At 37.9% G+C, this 20836-nt stretch overlaps 1 protein-coding gene across 9 annotated transcripts in view; it reads right to left on the reverse strand.

The window, feature by feature from the left end:
* The window catches only part of NRG3 (neuregulin 3), a 1125306-nt gene that overhangs the window by 37485 nt on the left and 1066985 nt on the right, over positions 1 to 20836 (reverse strand). For all 9 annotated transcript variants that reach the window (XM_055275508.2, XM_055275507.2, XM_055275504.2 and 6 more), the window contains one exon: positions 4688 to 4790. In XM_055275508.2, the coding sequence (XP_055131483.1) occupies positions 4688 to 4790 (103 nt within the window). The remainder of the gene's footprint in view (positions 1 to 4687; positions 4791 to 20836) is intronic.

Below are 20836 nucleotides of genomic sequence, written 5' to 3' on the forward strand. Positions count from 1 at the left end.
TGGAAACTTTACAGTTCATTGAGTTTTAAATTTCTCTGGTCCAATGCATTAGAATGAAATGAGATGTAAGTTGCGGAATAGTAGACATCATGAATCCATTGTTAGGCATTATTTGTCTTGTTGCAGATTGGGCTCCTGGGAAGGCAGACCCTGGGATAAAGACAGCATAGAGGACTTCTGTTAGGGAGAGCTCTTGGTGTCAACACCTGTGGAAGCAAAGGGAAGAAGTGGAAGCAAAGGGAAGAAATGGAAGCAGAATTGGGCTGGGGAGAAGTTGGAATGTGATGCAGCCTCAGTGAAAAGTGAAAACCTCAGCAAACCCCACAGGGAGCTCTGAAGTTGGCATGGTCTTGCACCTGAAGTTGGGGAAAAAGTCTAGGTCTTCAGAGCCTCATATTGATGCATCATTGGAGGTAAACAATACCAGAATGGAAGATGAGATTGAGAAAGGTGACTCTTCACCGGTGTTTGCTGGCAAACTTGGGGACTAAATCTTCCACATATGAAGAAGATTGCAGCAGTGCTTCAGAGTGTCTGCCATTAAGAGGCCTTCCTTGGGATCTAAAATCTCTTATTTCAAGGGGTTGATGACCTATAGTTAGGGGCATGTTGTTACCATGTCTACATTTTACTGATAACATCAGTTCTTTATCCTCCCCTTTTTTCCCATTTGTGATAATTACCTGTTACAGATTCTGCCTCCTGAAACATATCCTCTCCTATTTCAATTCCAGTTTTAGAGTTGAATCATGTTTTGTATTTCCAAGCTCTATTAGGAACTCTAATACTCATCCCCATCGTTCTTAACTATATAAGTTAAAAGTAAAAAGAGAAAAACTTGAATAATTTACAGTCATTGCGTGAGCCACACTGGCCAGACTTGACAGGCTCAATTAATAGTTCTATTAACTATGTATAGGAATATATGAGCTTATTGGGAGTGAAGAGAATTTCTTTCACTGTTTTTTAGAGTTGCTAGGGGTTCAGTTAACTCCATCAAAAAATCCTCTAAATTCAAGGTGTTTCTTACTTATTCCTCATCATGTTACCTACCTTCCATCTTTCCTCAGACATACAATTTGCTGTAATATTCCTTCTGATGAAGTCATGCCATGCCAAAGGTGATGAGGGAATGGAAAAAGAATCATAAAGGCAAGATCTAAGTGATTATGGGAAGTAGAACATAAATGATCAAGAGAGCTTTGGGCTAAGTCTCAACTCCCTCTGGGCAGAAACTATACATCCCAGTGTATCGAATGGAGGTTCAAGTGAACTTATTTGAATATCAATGATAGAGAGGACTTAGAATCCTGGAAGACTTGGGGCTTCTAAGCTAAAGTAAAAAAAGTATATGCGTGTAAACTACTTTCCTTTATGAGTGAAAGTAAGGGAAGGTCAAAGTAGAGTTTGGATATTCTGTTCTCCCCAAGGTTTTGGAAAAGGAAATCCATGAATTCACACACACACACACACACACACACAACTTGTGCCAGGGTTTTATGAAAATCTATATTGCTTTTAGCAATATAAATTAGGTGCTTGGTAAGGTTGTGGCATTTCTCTCAAGCAAAGAAAATTAAAGGGAGACCAAGCCTGAAAATGGTACTAGAAGAAGGAAATGCACCCTAGGCCTCTAATGAGGAACATATAGCTCATCCAATTCCAGGTGGAAAATACTACCATTTTTATCATCATTTTATCATTTTTACCTTTAGTTATTAATTGATTCACTTTTTAAATAAAACTGTGTCCCAGGCTGGTAGACAGAAAGACAACAATGTCCCCCTTGGTGCTCTAGCTTCGGTGCAGTCCTCTGAGCCTACCCTAATGAATCTGATGTTGAACATTGTTTTCATTAAACACTTTGACCCCTCACTGAGTCCCAGGAGGAGATGTTGATCTCAGAGCCCTCTTGCTGCCCAGAGTGAGATATTGACAGCCCCAAAGATGGAAGTCCCCTGGTAATCCAGCTGTTTGCTTTCATAATTACCATGATCTGTCTTTCATTTAAATGTGGTACAACTACACATTATACTGTAAAAATAAGTGATTAACTGCTTCTTCATTGTAATTTGGTTATTGTTAAGTAAGGAATTTCTTTCTTGTACAAAGCTCTAGCAGGCAGACCCTTCTAACTACCGCCCTGCTGGGTGTGATTACCACTCTCGTGCTCCAGGGGAGGCTCTTAACTTTATAGCTACCCAGCCTCCAAGTCCTAGTGTGGAAAACCATGGGTGTTAACAACAGCAAGGCTCCATTGGGTATTTACTCTTTTAAACACTTTGCTATGTCCTTTACATTGTGATTGCATTTTTTTTTTTTTTGAGACTGAATCTCACTCTGTTGCCCAGGTTGGAGTGCAGTGGCATGATCTTGGCTCACTGCAACCTCCACCTCCCAGGCTCAAGCCATTCTCGTGCCTCAGCCTCCTGAGTAGCTGAGATTACAGGTGCTCACCACCATGCCTGGATAATTTTTGTATTTTTAACAGAGATGGAATTTCACCATGTTGGCCAGGCTGGTCTCAAGTGATCCTCCTGCCTCAGCCTCCCAAAGTGCTAGGATTACAGGCATGAGCCACCGTGTCTGGCCATGATTGCATTGAATCCTTAACAAAATTCTATAAGGTAGATATTATATTTGTTCATATTTTACCACAAAGGGAACCAAAGCTAAAAGACACGATATAATTTGCCTAATCAAATATAGCAAGTAAATGACAGCTTGAAGATTTGAATCCAAGTATGACTCACTAGTGTACAACCCTGACCGTTATGCCAGATGGCATTCTTGGAGAACATAAAGTGCTATGGGCTGCACAAAAGAGAGTAACTCCTAACTCGCTCTGTGCAGCTCCACCATCTAGCAGAAGGACTTTGTGAACCAGTATGGTATAGAGGTTTAGAGCATGTGATTTAAACTAGAACTGCTAAGATTAAAGAACCTATCTGTAATTTTCTTCTTTATAGCTTTGAAAAATAAATATTTTAAAATAAATTCTGGTATTATTTGAAAAATGTAGTAATAATGCACAACTCTGATTGCTGTGGTGATTGGAAGGTAACACATGAAAAGCCCAGTGTGCCTGGCAAAGAGTAAGTGCTCAGAAATTGATAGTCACAACTGTCACAGCCAAGAGTTGCCTAGGAGATGTAACAGCTAATATCATATGGTAAGGATGGGGCCCTGGCATTTACAAAAGGGCCTTAGGTAAAACACTAAGGAAATCTGAAAATACAGACTTTAGTTAGTAATACTATATCAATATTGTTCCATTAATTGTAACAAATGTACCATGCTAATGTAAGGCATTAATAATGGAGGAACTTTGGTCTAAGGTATATGGAAACTGTCTGTACTATTTTTGCAACAGTTCTAAATATCTAAAAAACATTCTGAAATAGTTTATTAGAAAAATAATAGTTACTAATTCTGAATTGATGCTCAAGTTTCTGTTATTTTAAAAAATCATAATCACAGTTTTCTTTGAGAATCAACACAGATAACATGAAGACAGGTATCACAAACTATACCTGGAAATTAATCCCATGTTAAAAGAGCAAATGGGTAAAAAATTATAGGTCCACTGAAAAGCAATTACACATTGGCTTGAATTTCAGATAAGCTGTAGGAACCAAATCTGTGCAAAATTCTTAAGACATGAGAAACCAAGGGGCTAATATTTTTATCTGCATTTCTTAAGTGCAGATTATATCATTTTAATGAATAAAATACCTCTACCAGAGTTCATTTGGAAAAATACACACACACACACACACACACACACACACACACACAGAGATGTTTATATCTACTTTCTTTTTTTTGAGACAGAGTCTCACTCTGTCCCCCAGGCTGCAGTGCAGCAGTGTGATCTGGGCTCACTGCAACTTCCACCTCCCAGGTTCAAGCAATTCTCCTGTCTCAGCCTCCCGAGTAGCTGGGACTACAGTGGCACGCCACCATGCCCAAGTAATTTTTGTATTTTTCCTAGAGATGGGGTTTCACCATATTGGTCAGGCTGGTCTCGAACTCCTGACCTCAGGTGATCCACTTGTCTCAGTCCCTCAACGTGCTGGGATTACAGGCTGAGCCACCGCAGCTGGCCTACATCTATTTCTAGTCAAACATAAACACCTTCATCTGAAGAAGTTCTAGTTTCTCAGCAAGGTAACTTTAGGGCATATTCAACATGTGCATAACAACTGGTAAACTGAAGTATATTTTTAGTATTCATGTTTCATATTTGCCTAAAATCTTTATGAAAAACTGAATTGTTTTTTCAGAAATAGATAGATAGTGGTTGATAATGTGTAGGTCCATAGCAGTGGCCCCTTTGTTCAGAAGAATTAGCCCTTAATGACAGGCAGACACCAAGCCTTTAATACTGGCAAGTGGTTAATCAGTGCAAAGAACATAGAATGTTCATGGTCACTGAGAGGAATGATCATTATGTGCATCAAAGATAAACTGCACACACATGTGTGCACATACACATCACATACATGCATGTACATGCCTGTACACACTCACCGCAATTTACAAAAAGGTCCTAAGTCACTTGCAGATTGTTGCTAGACCCATTTCCACAGGTTCCCTCTGTGTGGCACATTGACTGAGAACTTAAAGTAACACAAAGCGCTTTCTCTAAAAGTAACCTTTAAACACTTGAGAGAAATAGTCTTACTTGCTTTTGAAGTAGAATGCTGCACAGAACATGCCCACGATGACAATTCCAAAGATGATACATGAAATTGACAGCACCTGCCTTTGATAAACTTCTTCGCTCTCTGTGAATTTGAAAAACAAAATTAGAATGGATGCTAGCAGGGCACATCAGCAATAATCTTCATCCATGTACTTCTGAGCTGGTAGGAGTCTTTCAAAGCCAACTTTTTTGTTTCTGTCATAAATAGGGAAAAAACAAAGAAATTATTATGATTCAATTACTTTGCAAAGTTCTACAGGATAACTGGTTGCTATTATTTGTATCTGCCTGGCTACATCAGAACTCATACTGAGATATTGCGATTACAGATTTATTATCAAAAGACATTCTATGACTTTCGGATTTACTGGGGACATAAGCTTGTGAAATTGTGGTAAGGCCCAAATTAATCAGCTAGAGAAACAAACTCGGGTGCTTCTGAGCTTTCCTGTGCCAGTGATGACTTCCAATTTACCTTCTGTGGTGCTGATGCCCCTGTGTTTTCTGATTCTGATTTAGTCCTTGGCTGTCAGCCTCCCATTCATCCTACTATCACTATGATTGACATCACTCATGAAGAAAAAATCAATAGGCATGTAAATATTTTATTCACCCAGTCTCTGTCCTTCTCAGTACCAATGATTTGGCACAGTAGAACTCAGCCTCTACTACCAAGGTCATACCTTGTAGCTTATTACGAAAATGACAATAATTCAAAAACAAACATTTCACTCTCTAGCCACTACCATTTATACTCCTAGGTCCTTTCTTAACCTATATCTACCTAAACAATTATTCCATCTCATCAAGACTTTGCATCCATAGAACCCAGCAGTTTCTCTGTTAATTATCCTCCTCTTGTCTTCATCTTTCTATTTATATAGGACAGTGACCACGGTCCATGACTACAGTCATTTACTCTCTTGCAAATACTTTATTTACTTTATCCCTTTTGCCTTCCCTTCTATCTATTTGGCAAAATAAATGGACACAAACCCAAGAAACTGCCTTCTCCATACCTCTACTGTGGGCAGCTCAGAATTGGGGAAGAAAACTGTACCACTGGGCAAATGGACACTAATAAAGAACAGCAATCACAGAGCTTAAGTAGGTCATCTAATGGTCACCAACAATCTCATCAGCCTGCCTTCCTGTTTCCCTAATGACCATCCATACCATCTCCACACTACTCGCACACCCGACACACCTTTCCCTCTCTCACTCTCAGACCTTCTATACAGGTCATAAGAAACAAGAAGCCAATTTAGAGGAAATTTCCCACTTTTTAACACATATATATTCTAAAAATATACAAAATTAATTGCATCTATATACATTCTCTGTCTGTGTCATTAACATAGAACAATAGTTCTCAAATTGTAATGCACTGGAGTCACCTTGGAGCCTATTAAAAAACAGACTGCACCTACTTCTTTCCCCAGAGTTACTGATTTGGTAGATCTGGAGTGAGTACAGAATGTCGGCATTTTTAAAAAGTTCCCAGGTGATTCTGATGCTACTGGTCTGAGAAACATACTTTGAGAACTTTTGAGCAGACTAAGAGTTCTCAGAACATGAATCATCTACATAAAAATCACCTGAGGAGATATGTTTTTCTTTGTTAATACCAGTTATGGTTTTCTTCTTTCTAAATCAGGATCTTTTTGTTGTTGTTGTTGTTTTCTTTTGATATAGAGTCTTGCTCTGTTGTCCAGGCTGGAGTGCAGTGGCGTGATCCCAGCTTACTGCAACCTCTTCCTCCTGGGTTCACGTGATCCTCCTGCTTCAGCCTCCCAAGTAGCTAGGACTATAGGCACCTGCCACCGTGCTTAGCTAATTTTTGTATTTTTAGTAGAGATGAGGTTTCACTATGTTGGCCAGATTCGTCTCGAACTCCTGACCTCAGGTGATCTGCCTGCCTCGGCCTCCCAAAGTGCTGGGATTACAGGTGTGAGCCACCACGCCCAGCCAGGATCTCTATTTAAGTAAAATTTTCAGGTATTTCTCATTCATACTAAAATTAGAACATTATTCAATTATAGCAAACACTACTTTTTAATAAAATAATAATTCCTTTGGTGTTCATTGTTTCCTATCATCTCAGGGGCTTCTCATAACTGAAAACTAAAGAAAAACAATAGATTCCAATTCATTTTATGATGCTAGTATTATCATGATTCCAAAAAAGACGAAGACCTAACAAAAAATTACAGATAAATAGCCCTCATTGCCACAGATGCAAAAAATCTTAACAAATTTTAGGAAATAAAATGCAACAATATATAAAAAGTATAGTGCATCATGACTAAGTAAGGTTTATATACGAAAATGCAAGGTTGGTTTAATATTTTAAAATTAATCAATGTGATTCACCATTTTTACACCTAAGCAGATAATTTAACAACTAGATCAGAGGCAAAAACATATCAAAACTTAATATTCATTCTTGATTAAAACTCTCAAAACCTAGAAATAGAAGGCACTTCCTCAACCTAATAAAGAGTAGCTATAAAAAATCTATATCTAACTGTGAAAGAGTGAATGTTTTTTCATTAAGATCAGGAATAAAGCAAGAATATCCACTCTCATACCTTCTGGTCAACACTGTACCAGAGGTTTAGTTAATGTAACAAGAAAAAATAGGAATAAAAATCATTCAGCTGGGGAAAGTAGAAGAAAAGTTGTCTTCATTTGCAAACAACATGACAATTTATACAGAAAAGCTGATGGAATCTACAAAAGGGCTAGTATAACTATCAAGTAAGCTTAGGAAAATTTCAGGATACAAGGTTATAGGAGAGAGATACAAAAATAAATGTACATCATTTTACAGCAGCAAAGAAAAATTGAAACAAAAATGTTATTTACAATAGCATCAAAGCATATAAAATACATAGAGATCAATTTAAGAAAAGGCACACAAGTCTTGTATATTGAAAAGCTTAAAAGAAGATCTAAATAAATAGATATAACATGTTTATGGATTAGAAGTCTTGATATTATTAAGATGTCAATTCTCCCCAAGATGATAGACAGATTGATTGCAATGCTATTAAAATCTCAGGAAGCATTTTTGTTGTTGTTGTTCTTGTCATAGAAATTGACAAGCCAATTCTAAATGTTTTATGGAAATACAAAAGATCTACAGTAGCCAAAACAACGTTCCTGTAGCCAAGAGAACAAAGTTGTGCAATCACATGACTTAATTTCAAGATTTCTTATAAAGCTATAGTAATCAAGGCATATGGTATTGGCCTAATTATAGACAAATAAATAATTGCAACAGATAAAAGAGTTCAGAAATATAATATTCGAAACTTATGTGGCCAATTGGTTTTGACAAAGATGCCAACATAATTCAATGGTGAAAGAATATTTTCAAAAAATGACATTGCATCAATAGTATATATAGCCATATCCACAAAAATGAACCTGAATCCTAATCTCATACTCTATACATATATACACTCAAAAAGGATGATAGGTGTAAATGTAAATTTTAAACTACAAAATTAGAAGAAAACATAGGAAAAAATCTTAGTGCCATGGATTTGGCAAAGATTTCTTAACTAAAATATAAAAGCTACAAACTAAAAAATATTTCAAAATCAATAAAATGGACTTTATCTATCAACATTAACATTTGCTCTTCAAAGACACCATTATGAAAATCAAAAGGCAAGATACAGTCTGAAAAAATTGCAAAATATATATTCAACAATGGACTTGTATATTTAATTTGTAAGAATGACTTCTCAATAAGAAGATAAGCAAACCAATTTAAATATGAGCAAAACATAGTTGAATAGACACTTCCCCAAAGATATCTGGAGGACAAATAAGTACCTAAAAAGATACCCAACATTGTTCATTATTATTAAATTGCAAATTAAATTATAATGAGATATATGGCACCCCCACTAGAATAGGTGAGATTAAAGACTTACCATACCAAATGTGAAAAGGATGGGAACAACTAGAACTCTCACGTACTTCTGATGGAAAGGTAAAATTATATAGCCATTTCCAAAAATAGCTTCACAGAAAATTAAAAATATACCTACTTTATGATCTCGCCATTCCATTACTCACAAGTATTGAAAGTTCAATATCATTGGGTACCCAATGTTCACAGAGACTTTATTTTTAATAGCCCCCAAACTGGAAATAACCCAAGGATCCAACAACAGGTAAATGGATAATCAAATTATTACATTTCTATATAATGAAATAGTACTCAGCAGTAAAAAGAAATGAACTATCGATATAAACTACAATATGGAAGAATATCAGAATAAATATGCAGAGTGCAATAAATCAGACAACAAACAGGGTACATGTTGTATAATTCCACTTATTCAAAATTCTAGACAATGGAAACCATAATAACATAAAACATGTATGTAGATACCGGGGTCAGGAGTAGGGACTGATAGGAGAGATTACAAATTGATGTGGGGAAACTTTTAGGAGTTATAGACATGTTAATTGTCTCAATTACAGTCGTGGTTTCACTGGTGAATACTTATGTCAAAAATGTATCTAGTGATACATTATAAACAGGTGGTTTATCTTATGTCAACTATAGCTGCAAAAATATTAATCCTAAGGTACAAAAGAATACAAAGAATATGCAAAGAATATGTAGAATATGCAGAATATAAAATAATACATAGCTTTCTATCTTTTAGCCTTCTTTTATGATTATACTCCCATAAACGATTCTCCATGTAGCAGGCAATATAAACCTTTTAATATATAAATTAAATCATATATATGCATGTATATGAATGAACATGTGTGTGTATTCTATTTTTACTGTGTTATTAGGTTCCTATTTGACTTATAATACCTAAAACTCTTAGTATGGTCTGAAAGACCTCCCTGATATGACACTGCTCACCCGTATCAGCCACTCTCCTTTTTTTCTGTTGTGTCTACCATTTCAGTCCTTAGAGTCTTGAAACATGCTGTTTGCTTTATTCTTCTGCTGGCTTTTTTTTTTTTTTTTGAGACAGAGTCCTGCTCTGTCACCAGGCTGGAGTGCAGTGGTATGGTCTCAGCTCACTGCAACATCCCTGTCTTGGGTTCAAGTGATTTTCTTGCCTCAGCCTCCCGAGTAGCTGGGACTACAGGTGTGCGCAACCATGCTCAGCTAATTTTTGTATTTTTAGTAAAGACTGGGTTTCCCAATCTTGGCCAGGCTAGTCTCGATCTCTTGACCTTGTGATCCACCCCCCTTGGCCTCCCAAAGTGCTGGGATTACAGGCATGAGCCAATGCGCCAGGCTTTCTGCTTGTCTTTTAAATGCCCACTCCACCTTTTTTTTTTTTAATCTCAAATTAAATGTCACCAGTTCAAAAAGCCTTGCACTATCAAAAAGCCTTGCACGGTAAGCTCCACTGGTTCAGGGGACCATATTCTTCATTAATTTACTTATTTGGCTCATCACTATCTCCTCAGCACCTAGTGCAGCAATTCCCACATCATTGACACCTCAGACTTGTTACTTGAATTAACAAATGCATATTTCTGTCTTTACAGAATTGTTCATGTTACATCAATTCTCACCCCAGAGTGTTCTTAAGGCTTAGAATCTGTCCGTGTTCATATCAGGTACTCCTAGGCTTAAACACATCCTCCTTTCGTGAGTTGACCATCTGCTCCTGACCCCACCCACATCCAAACTCTGTACCCAGCTTCTCCATTTGGAGCTGCTATGGTTTCAATATGTTCCCCAAAGTTCCTGTGTTGGAAATTTAATAGTCATTGTAACCGTACTAAGAAGTGGGGCCTTTATGAGGTGATTAGGCAATGAAGGCTCCACTCATGAAGGGATTAATACTGTTATCATAAGAGTAGACTAGTTATCACAGGAGTGGGTTAGTTATCACAAGTGTGGGCTCCTGATAAGAGGATGAATTCAGCTCAATTTCCTCTCTCTGTCTCCTGAGCTCACTTGCCTTCCCCCTTCTGCCATAGAACTGCCCTCACCAGATGCTGGTGCTATGCTTTTGGACTTCCCAGCCTCCAGAAACATGAACCAAATAAATTTCTTTTTTCAAAATAAATTACCCATTTTGTGGTATTCAGTTTTAGGCTAAAACAAGGGACTTTTCATCCAACCTTGGCCTCCTCACTGTGATTCTGCACTCACAAAGTCCTTTTCATAGCACAAAGTACCATAAGGAAAATGGTGAAAGCACTTGTCCCCTGGCCTCAGAGGATGAGCAGCATGATCAACTGATATGTAGGTATTCTGATTGTTTATCTCTGTGTTGGATTTGTGTGCTGTTCCAACCAACATACTCTAATGCTGACACTGGTATGCTGCCTGGTTTTATATTCTAGACTAGCTTCATTTGGTGCTGATGGCAATTCAAAGACAGAAAAGCAAGCTGAGGGGTGGCTCAGGTACACAAAATTCTTCATACCAGGACTTTCTGGGGTGCTCCCAAAATGCTGCAGAAGCTTCCAGGGCCAGCTGAAATTAGTCCATGGGGACTTGTGTTGTTTCTCTACCAGTAAAGGTACTTGCAGTACTTTATCATTAATAAGCAAATGGAAGCCTGATGAAACAAATCTGGATCAAAACCCACATGTACAGAGCCCATATTCTAGGACGTATTTTCTTTTATTTCTTCTATTTTCTGAGACCATGCACTATATCCTCTCTTAAGATATGATCGCATGTTTTCTAGTACTTTTTCCTGTGGAATTATGTTAGGAACCAATGTTTTCGAACATTTTCTCTCTTCTTAGGGTTTATTTTTGTTTTTAATGCATTTATTTGGGCTGGCATAATAGAAAACAGAAAGTCAACCTAAAAAATATCACATTATCTACATTTCTTAGTAAGTCGAGAGGGGCAATCATGTGCCCCAGCAGGCTTGGGTTGACATTTTGAAGTTGGAAAGATTCAAATTAAAGGGATAAAACATGTATTATTAAGACCTGTTTAGGCATATCGTCATCTTAAAAAATGTCATCCTTTCCACTCCCACATTTGCAAGTTCATTAAATTTTCCAATTGAACTTGGAAACAAATAAATAGTTGTGCCAACTCTTAAGAATTCCATTTTACTTAATTGCCAGTTCATGACTGAAATGGAATAAGCATGACTTGCATATAATAATCTATCTACCCTGCTTCTGCAAATAAAAAGAATTATGAAAATTATGGAGAATAATGCCCACTAAAACAAACAAAAAAATAAGACTGCACTCACAAAAATGAATTATTTCCACATAACATGTATGCAGTATGTTTTTTGTTTTGTTTTGTTTTTTTACTTGAAACTAGTCAAATGTAGCCTGGGGACATGCAAAAATAAAAAAAGGTTCTGAGTTTAAATCAAGAGTGAAATTAAACCTACAATGACTACAAGTGAATTTATAGACCCAGGTGTAGCTACAATGATGGTATATTATCAGTGCATTTGATTCATAGCATATTATGCAAGAACCAGCATAAATCAAGGGGCTGAGGGTCTAGTAATTTTGGATTTGACTTTAATTTTGGTCACTTTTAAAATGAGTGACTGCAAGTATGCTAATTTACCTTTATAAACTTCAATTTCCTCACCTACATAAAGGCAATATCACTTACGTTTATAATGAGAATGATATCAAGTAAGGTTTCTTAAGCATATAGCACATAGCAATTCAATAAATTCTGGTTTTTCATCCTTCTGTATTTTCAAATTTGGTGCCCCTGTGTGATGGCTAATTTTAGGTGTCAACTTGACTGGAGTATGGAATACCTAGAAACCTAATAAAGCATTATTTTGGGGTATGTCTGTGTGGATGTTTTCAGAGGATATTAGCATGTGCATCTAAGTGGACTAGATGGGGAAAATCTGACTTCAGTATGGGCAGGCACCATCCCATCTTCTGGAATCCTGAAGAGAACAAAATGAGATAAAATGCAAATATGTTGATCTATTTGTTAAACTGAGATATACTCCTCCTTTCCTGTTCTTGGACAAAAACTCCAGGTTCCCTGGCCTTTGGACCCTATAACTTAAATCAGTGACCTTGGGTTCTCAAGCCTCTGGCCTCAGACTGAGAATCACATCATTGGCTTCCCTGGTTCTGAGGCCTTTGAACTTGGATTGAGCCATGCTACCAAGGGTGGCCTGGTTAAGACCTCCCCTTACCCTGAGTCAACTCCACTCAAGGAGCAGTGTGGTCCGTGGTTATGCATGCCTGACTTTTACCATCAGCTGCAACTGTTCTTATCCTCTTATTCATTGTCCTTACCAATAAAATAGGAAAACATCACATACCTGCATGTTTAGGGATTAAATAGATGAGCACGAACAAAGTGCCTAGAATAATACATGGCATATAAATGACGCACAAAATGCCAGTTTCTTTCCTTTTTCTGTTTTCTCCTGAAGCAGCATTAAGTCAAAAAGAACCTTTAAAATACTCTACTCCCATATGCGAAACTAGCCTTAGCCACAGGCAGTCAGTGACTTGCTAACTCTGGAGAAGTCTGTGTCCAGAAACTGGTATTTAAGGAATTTATTTTTATGTCTTTTTTTTAACACATTTTTTTTAACTTGTACTTTCACTCTTGGTAACTATATTTTTCAATTGTGGTTTTGAATTTCCTGCCCAGAAATTTTGAGGGATGTAATACAAGCAGACCTTTTTGGGGAATGGGCTCTGTCTTTCACACTCTCCCTCACAGATAAACAAATAGGAAGTGTGTAGTATTTCTTCCAATTTCTTGGTAAAGACAATGGATAAGAGGATAAGAGCAATAAAAGCAGTTACAGCTGGTGGTGAAACAGACACATGCAACAACCATGCATTCTGCTCCCGGAGTGAGGTGAGTCCAGGGTAAGGGCAAGGGCAAGGGCAAGGGCAAGGTTCAGGCCGGGCTGCCTGCCAAAAAGATTCTCTCCACTGTTCTAATGCTGGGTTCTGAAATTTCACCATAATGTTACTTTCTCTAGTTTCATACTCTCCCTCACTTCTCCCTTTAAGAAAAATAAATTGTGCTCTTTGTCCTTGGAGACACAGAATCCTTGGAACACTTACTGGCTAGCATGATGTCTACTTAACTGGGCAGCCATAGTTCAGATCCGGATGTGTAACACAGCCTTATGGAAATACTTTTGGAAACTGCAACAGTATAAAATTCTCAAAGTCTCTCCATAGAAACTTGTTACGCTGTACTATGTAGAAAAAAGAATGCCACCGAAAGAAAATCACAGTCATGTCCTTGTTACACTATTTCTCCTGAGAGATCCTTGTATTGGGGACAGAGGTGTGGGTGACCATGATGGAGCATGATCCCCTACATGTGTGAGGGAACAGGAAATGTTCTAAATGGCACCTCCACATCCCCTCCGGGTATAGGGACCTAGGATTCCAGTGCTTCTTGAGAACATTTCCTTTGTACCACCATTTTTACGGTTGCCTAAAAGACACTGAGCTCAACTATGATGTCCATAAATGTGCTGATCTTCAAGTAGTGTGAGGTTTAAGCACACACAAACACACACACACAAACCTATATGTCATATATATGAGCAAAAGTTTTACCTGGAAACCCGCATACTCAAGATATGCAAATCAGATCCTATGTGTTGCCACTGGGTGTCAAAATGAAGCGTGATTACTCTTATAGTCATTCTAAAAGTCAACCAAATATACCTCAGAGGCTCCTTTCTATCCAAGTATTCATTATCTGAGGCCCTGAAGTTAAGAGTCTACATAGAGAAGCAAAAGTCATCACAATACAACAATATTCAATAATGAACCCACTATTTATGAAATGAGTCTTCACTCCAGCATTTCTCCCCGCCTAGTTCTAGTATTTATTTCTATCCATCAAACAAATCTCATCATCTGTGTAGGTCAGTCTCTCCCTAATGGTTGCACTCTGACTTTTTTGCCCTCATTTTAACTGGATTAAGTTTAAGTGGATTTAATCCAGTATTAATTATTGTTAGATAAAGCAGGTCTCCCGAATTTTATTTTTAAAAATCAACAAATGCTTGGGATAGATTAAAATATTAGGAGCTTATAAGCAATTGCAAATGAACCTTGATCAGAAAAGAGAATGAAAAGGAGAATATTTAGAATGTTTGGAAATCAGGATATGCCTTTTTTAACTTGCAGATAAAAATGAACAAAGAGTTCAATGGCTTTATAAATGCCTTAAATAAGTATTTCATTTAGTTAAAAGAGAGCCTGAAGGCAAATAAAAGGAATCCTTACCATAAGATCAATGAGATCAGACATACACTGGCAGGGTGGGGCGGTTAGAGAGGGTGGCACTCTGGCAGGGTGGGGCATATAATAAGAATATCAGGAAGACAGAACCAGCTCCCTGAGCCTTGCTACAAGCAACCCTGAGAAAGCTGCCTGGGGGTGGGGGACCTCCAGTCCCACCATCCAAGGGCAGAGAAGCTGAGATGACCAGGAGGTACTAAAATGCTCCATGTCTTTTACATTGTGTTATTCAGGCTAGAAGCACCTTCCCTTTTTTTACTTGAAACTCCCACTGTTATGGATTGAATTTTGTCTTCCAAAAGATGTTGAAGTAATGACTCCAGTAGTTATATGCATATGACCTTATTTGAATATACAGTCTGCTATGGTCTGAATATTGGTGTGCCCACAAAATGCCTATGTTAATACCTAATGCCCTACGGAATCATATTAAGAGATGGGGCTTTTGCGAAGTCGGTAATTCATGAGGGCTCCACCCTCATGGAAAGGATTAGTGCTCTTATAAAATAAACTCAAGGAAGCTCCCTGCCCCTTCTACCATGTGAGGGTACAACAAGAAGGCATCATTTATGAAGCAGAGACTGAGCTTTCACCAAACACCCAATTTACTGGCATCTTGACCCTGGTCTTCCCAGCCTCCAGAACTGACAAATAAATGCCTGTTGTTTATAAGCTATGCAGTGTAGGGTACTTTGTTATGCAGCCCAGATGGACTAAGAAAGGGTCTTTGAAGAGGATCAAGTTAAGATGAGGTCATGAAAATGGATTCTAATCCAATATTACCGTGTCCTTAGTAAAATGAGAAATTTGGACACAGAGATAGACACATACACACATAGGGAGAACATCGTGTAAAGATGAAGTCAGAGATGAGGGCAATGATTCTACAAGCTTAGGAACATCAGTGACAGCCAATTACCAGAAGCTAAGAAAGAGGCAAGAAAGAGTTATCCCTTCGCAGCCCTCAGAAGAAACCAACTCTGCTAATACCTTGATAAGAACTGGAAAACAAAAGAATTGTGTGAGCCACCAGTTTGTGGTGCTTTGTTACAGCAGCCCTAGCAAGTTAATCTGCCCACCAATCCCTAAAAGCTCAGAATAAACACTATCAAGCCTGAAAATTCTTCCCAAGCTTCCCTTCTGCATCCCTTTTGCACCTTTTCCATAACTGCATGGTCTTGTACCAAAAATGCACATACCCGTTTCTCAAAAGCCCCTCAAGGACAAGGATATGATCTTTATTTCTGGATAGTTGTATGTGGCTAATGCTGGCTGTGCACTACGGGGTCATTACAAAAGCCTTTGGTGAACTCAATAGCTTCTGAGCTGGATGTCTAAGGACATTTACCAGTGGTCTTCTGCTTGGTGGGACAATAAAAAGATGCAGCAATTTCTTGAGGTGGGGGAGGTGGTAGAAAATTACATTTACCCTAGGGATTCATTTTCTTGCTCTTTGCAGTTAACTGCATAAGATTACACTTAAAAAAAATTGAAAGGTGGGAGTGGCTCACACCCATAATCTGGGCACTTTGGGAGGCCGAGGCGGGCAGATCACAAGGTTAGAAGATCAAGACCATCCTGCCTAACACGATGAAACCCCATCTCTACTAAAAATACAAAAAATTAACCGGGCGTGGTGGCGGGCGCCTGTAGTCCCAGCTACTCGGGAAGCTGAGGCAGGAGAATGGCATGAACCCGGGAGGTGGAGCTTGCAGTGAGCAGAGATTGCACCACTGCACTCCAGCCTGGGTGACAGAGGGAGGCTCCGTCTCAAAAAACAACAACAACAACAACAAAGGAAAAACTAAAATAATTACTTTATAATAATGTTGATACTCTATAGTTTATCTTATTTCTATGCAAAATGCTTTTAAATGTGCATTATCAGTTAAAGTTGATATTTAAGGGTAAATAACAGTTTAAATTCATAAACACCTGTATTCTCAGCCTGTCATTTCCCTTTCTTCCCCTGCACCCCCACCAAATATAAACCTTTCCTGTAATAACCGCTTATCTCCTTCCCTCCTTTCACAAACAGGGCATCTCTGGCTGACTATAGATAAGTGAATGTTATAAGACATATTTTGAAAAGAAAATGAAAAGTCCTGGGTCTTCTCATTAACATGTCTAATATGCACTGGCTTTCCAAGTGCTATGTCTTCCACAAATAAATTATAAGTAAAAAGCAACCTGCATCAAATTATATCTACCAGTGAGTTCTCAATGCTAAGGTAAGCCCAGTCTGTGGTGTCCGAGTTCACTTTTAAAAGATCTGTTAACTCCATTTTTCCTGAACCTATAATAGCTGTCCCCACTCCTTACCCTCAATTCTAGGTTTTATCACTTAGGATTCACTGTTCATTGGCAAAGTCACATTCTAAGAGCAAGACATGTGACTTGGAACAATAAAATTTCATTTTCTTGACAACAGGGAGAATCTGACCCAGTGGTTTAAGGGAATCTTCTAGCCGTGACCTATTTAGATGGAGTAGGGATTCTAATCCACTAAAGACCTTTTAACCTTGCCTCACAGAACGTTCAGGACCAAGGTAACACACAACCTTCTCCATATTGGTGTAATCGGGCTTCACTTCTCTCAGACAGATGAGGTGTAAGCTAAAGGAATCTAACTCCTTTACCACAGGTATTAGCAGTGATCCTGGAAGACCTACAAACATAATCAGCAAAGTCAGCTCTTTGCATAGGTGCGCAGGCTGAGAGCCCTGTGGCTATTTGACTTCCCAGGCTTAAGTTGTAACCATCCCATCAGGAGCTGTCTCGAGTCAGGTGGATGTCAGACTGCATACAGCAGGCATCTGGACTCCAGGTAGGGGTTCTCTCCCCTGGCTATACATTAGAAACACCTCAGGAGCTTCTCGAATACGCCAACAACTGAACCCCAGCCCAGAGCAGATCTGAATTTCCAGCACTAGGAAGCTAGATCTGTGTACGTTCGAATCTACCTAAGGCAGCTGAAGTTGAAAACCTCTGGTCTAGAAGTAGAGCATCCAGTCTGGACCAGCATGATCCAACAGAAATATAATGCAAGCCACATGTATAATTTAAGCTTCCAAAGCTTTCTAGTAGGCACGGTAGAAGCAATCCAATCAATCAATCAATCAATGGAGAAATTCACTTTAATTATACATTTTATTTGACCCAACGTATATAAAATAGTATCACTTCAATACAGAATAGCTATAAAATATTAATGAAATATTTTATATTGTTTTGGCGGTAAGTCTTTGAAATCCAGTGGGGCTTTTTATATGAGACTTACGGTATATGAGACTTGCAGCTCATTTCAGGCTAGCCATGTTTCAAGTGTTCAACTGTGTTAATTGTACCCTAAAACTGCCTCCTTACAGATTCTAAGTTTGGTCTAAGGGTTTCTCTGTACATAGCGAATTTTAACCTAACAATATGCCCAAATAGACTGTTACCTACTCCTGTACCAATCACTGAGTTTCAGCTAATCACAGTCAGTCAACTGTTCAAACTGTGTTCAAATGAATGCTGAGTTACTACAACCAGCTGTTTCTGTAGCTCATTTCTGTTTTCTGTAGGCCACTTTCCCTTCTCTCATAAATTCCCTGCTTCCATAAATTCTCTCCCACCTTCCAGCAGTGCCAAAATCACTCTGAATGTAATTTGGTTCAGAGGGCTACCCCTTCACAAATTGCTCAGTTAAAGTCTGTTAAATTTAACTTGTCTCCAGTTTTTCTTTTAATGACCATCACATGTTTGTGGCTACCATGTTGAATAGTGCAGACTGATAGTCGGAAAGCACAGATCTGTTCCCAGGGTCTCGCTCTATTTACCTGACTTTCGGCAATTTTATCTAACCTATCTATGACTCAGTTTTTGATGTGAAATGTGATGATCATAATACCTGCCTACTGGGTCATTGGAAGATTAAATGAGATGCTTTGTACTATGCATTTACTGAGCACAGTGTCTGGCTCACTTCCAGTGTTAATAAAATATAATTGGTTTCTACTATATTATTACCATTATTTTAATATGTCATAGAACCCATTGTAAAAACTGAATTTGAGAGGTAACATGTAAACTATTTGAAGACAATTTCCAATTCCTCAAGTGCATAAGAAAAATGAAGAATTAAAACAGTGTTGTAGTCAAACTCATTAGTTTCAGGTATAGTCATACTGATGCTCCATGAATTATAATAATGATAGTCACAGCAATAATAAATATGTAATCTCTTTTGTAAATGTCAGTGCTGATAATATTCAACTTAATTCATTTTAATTTGATTTTTCAAAGATTTATCTTAAGGATATATGTAAACTACAGATGGAAATCCAATAGCATGGCTCACCCCCCTTCTTGAAGATTTTGTTATCCCTGCCCCTCCACTGCCTGCTTTGTCCTCTATGTTTAACAGTTGTCCTCCTCTACTTGCTCATAGTGTCTTTTTATTTTTTTCAAATATATTTACTTATTTTTAATTTGACATATGAAATTATATGTGTTTATTGTGTACAATGTTTTGAAGTATATATACATTGTGGAATGGTTAAATTGAGCTGATTAACAAGTGCATTACCTCACATGGTTATCATTTTTGTGGGAAGAAGACCGAATATACACTCTATGGGCATTTTTCAACAATACAAAATATCATCATTGACTATAGCCACCCTGCTGCACAATAGGTCTCTTGAACTTATTCCTTCTATCCAACTGCACATATGTATTATTTGACAAACATCTCCCCAACCCCATCTTCCCCCTAAACCCTCTGGCCTCTCATAACCATCATTCTATTCTCTATTTCCATGAGATCAGCTTTTTTTAGATTCCACATCTCATGTGATATTTGTCTTGCTTTGCCTGGCTTATTTTACTTAATAATGTGTTCAGTTTTACCCATGCTCATGGTTTCTAGTTCCCCAGGAATCTGGCTTGCACATGGTCTTGCTGAACCACATCTCTTACTTCACCTAAGAATATCCTTTCATTACTGTGCATATTGTGAAGCATCACAGTCTTTTATTTTTTCAAAATTCAAATTCCTGCCCTTTACAATAAACTTTAAAGGTTAATACATAACAAAAAGTGCATAATTCATAAATTTACACTGTGAGAAAATTTTACAAAATGAACACACATAGGTACTCAATGCTCAGACCAAGAAATGGAATATGATCTGTACCCCTGTGTATACTGCTTCCTAATTACCAGCCACCTTCTCTACCAGTGTAACTATTAAACTGACATCTAATACCAAAAGCTAGTTGTATCTATTTTTGATCTTTATGTAAATAGAATCATACCATGTGTTCTTCATATGTCTGGATTTTTTTTTTTTGCTCAGTATTATGTTATAAGATTCAATCATGTTGTTGCAGGTAGCTATGGCTCATTTATCATTGTTTCTATTAAAAATACAAAAACAATTAGCCAGGCGTGGTGGCACACACCTGTAGTCCCAGCTACTCAGGAGGCTGAGATAGAAGAATCGCTTGAACCCAGGAGGCAGAGGTTTCAGTGAGCTGAGATTGCGCCACTGCACTCTGCACTCCAGCCTGGGTGAGAGAGCGAGACTCCATCTAAAAAATAATAATAATAATAATATAGAATCATTGTTATCTTTTTTGCTATTATAAATAATAGATTACCTGTTTTCTAAAACTTATAATAAGTCATGGGCATTGTTTATATTAGTGCTCATAGCTCTATCTCATCCTTTTAAGTGGCTGCAGAATATTCTGTCATATGGTAAAGTCATATGGACATTTATTTTATTTGTACTATTGCCTAACTATAATCACTGTTGTGATAAAGAGCCTTGTGTACTTGTGGTAACTACATTTTAAATAGAATACTGATCATCTGTAAGGTGTGTGGAAA

Source organism: Symphalangus syndactylus, chromosome 4, assembly GCF_028878055.3.
Source record: "Symphalangus syndactylus isolate Jambi chromosome 4, NHGRI_mSymSyn1-v2.1_pri, whole genome shotgun sequence".
Classification (NCBI taxonomy): Eukaryota; Metazoa; Chordata; class Mammalia; order Primates; family Hylobatidae; genus Symphalangus; species Symphalangus syndactylus.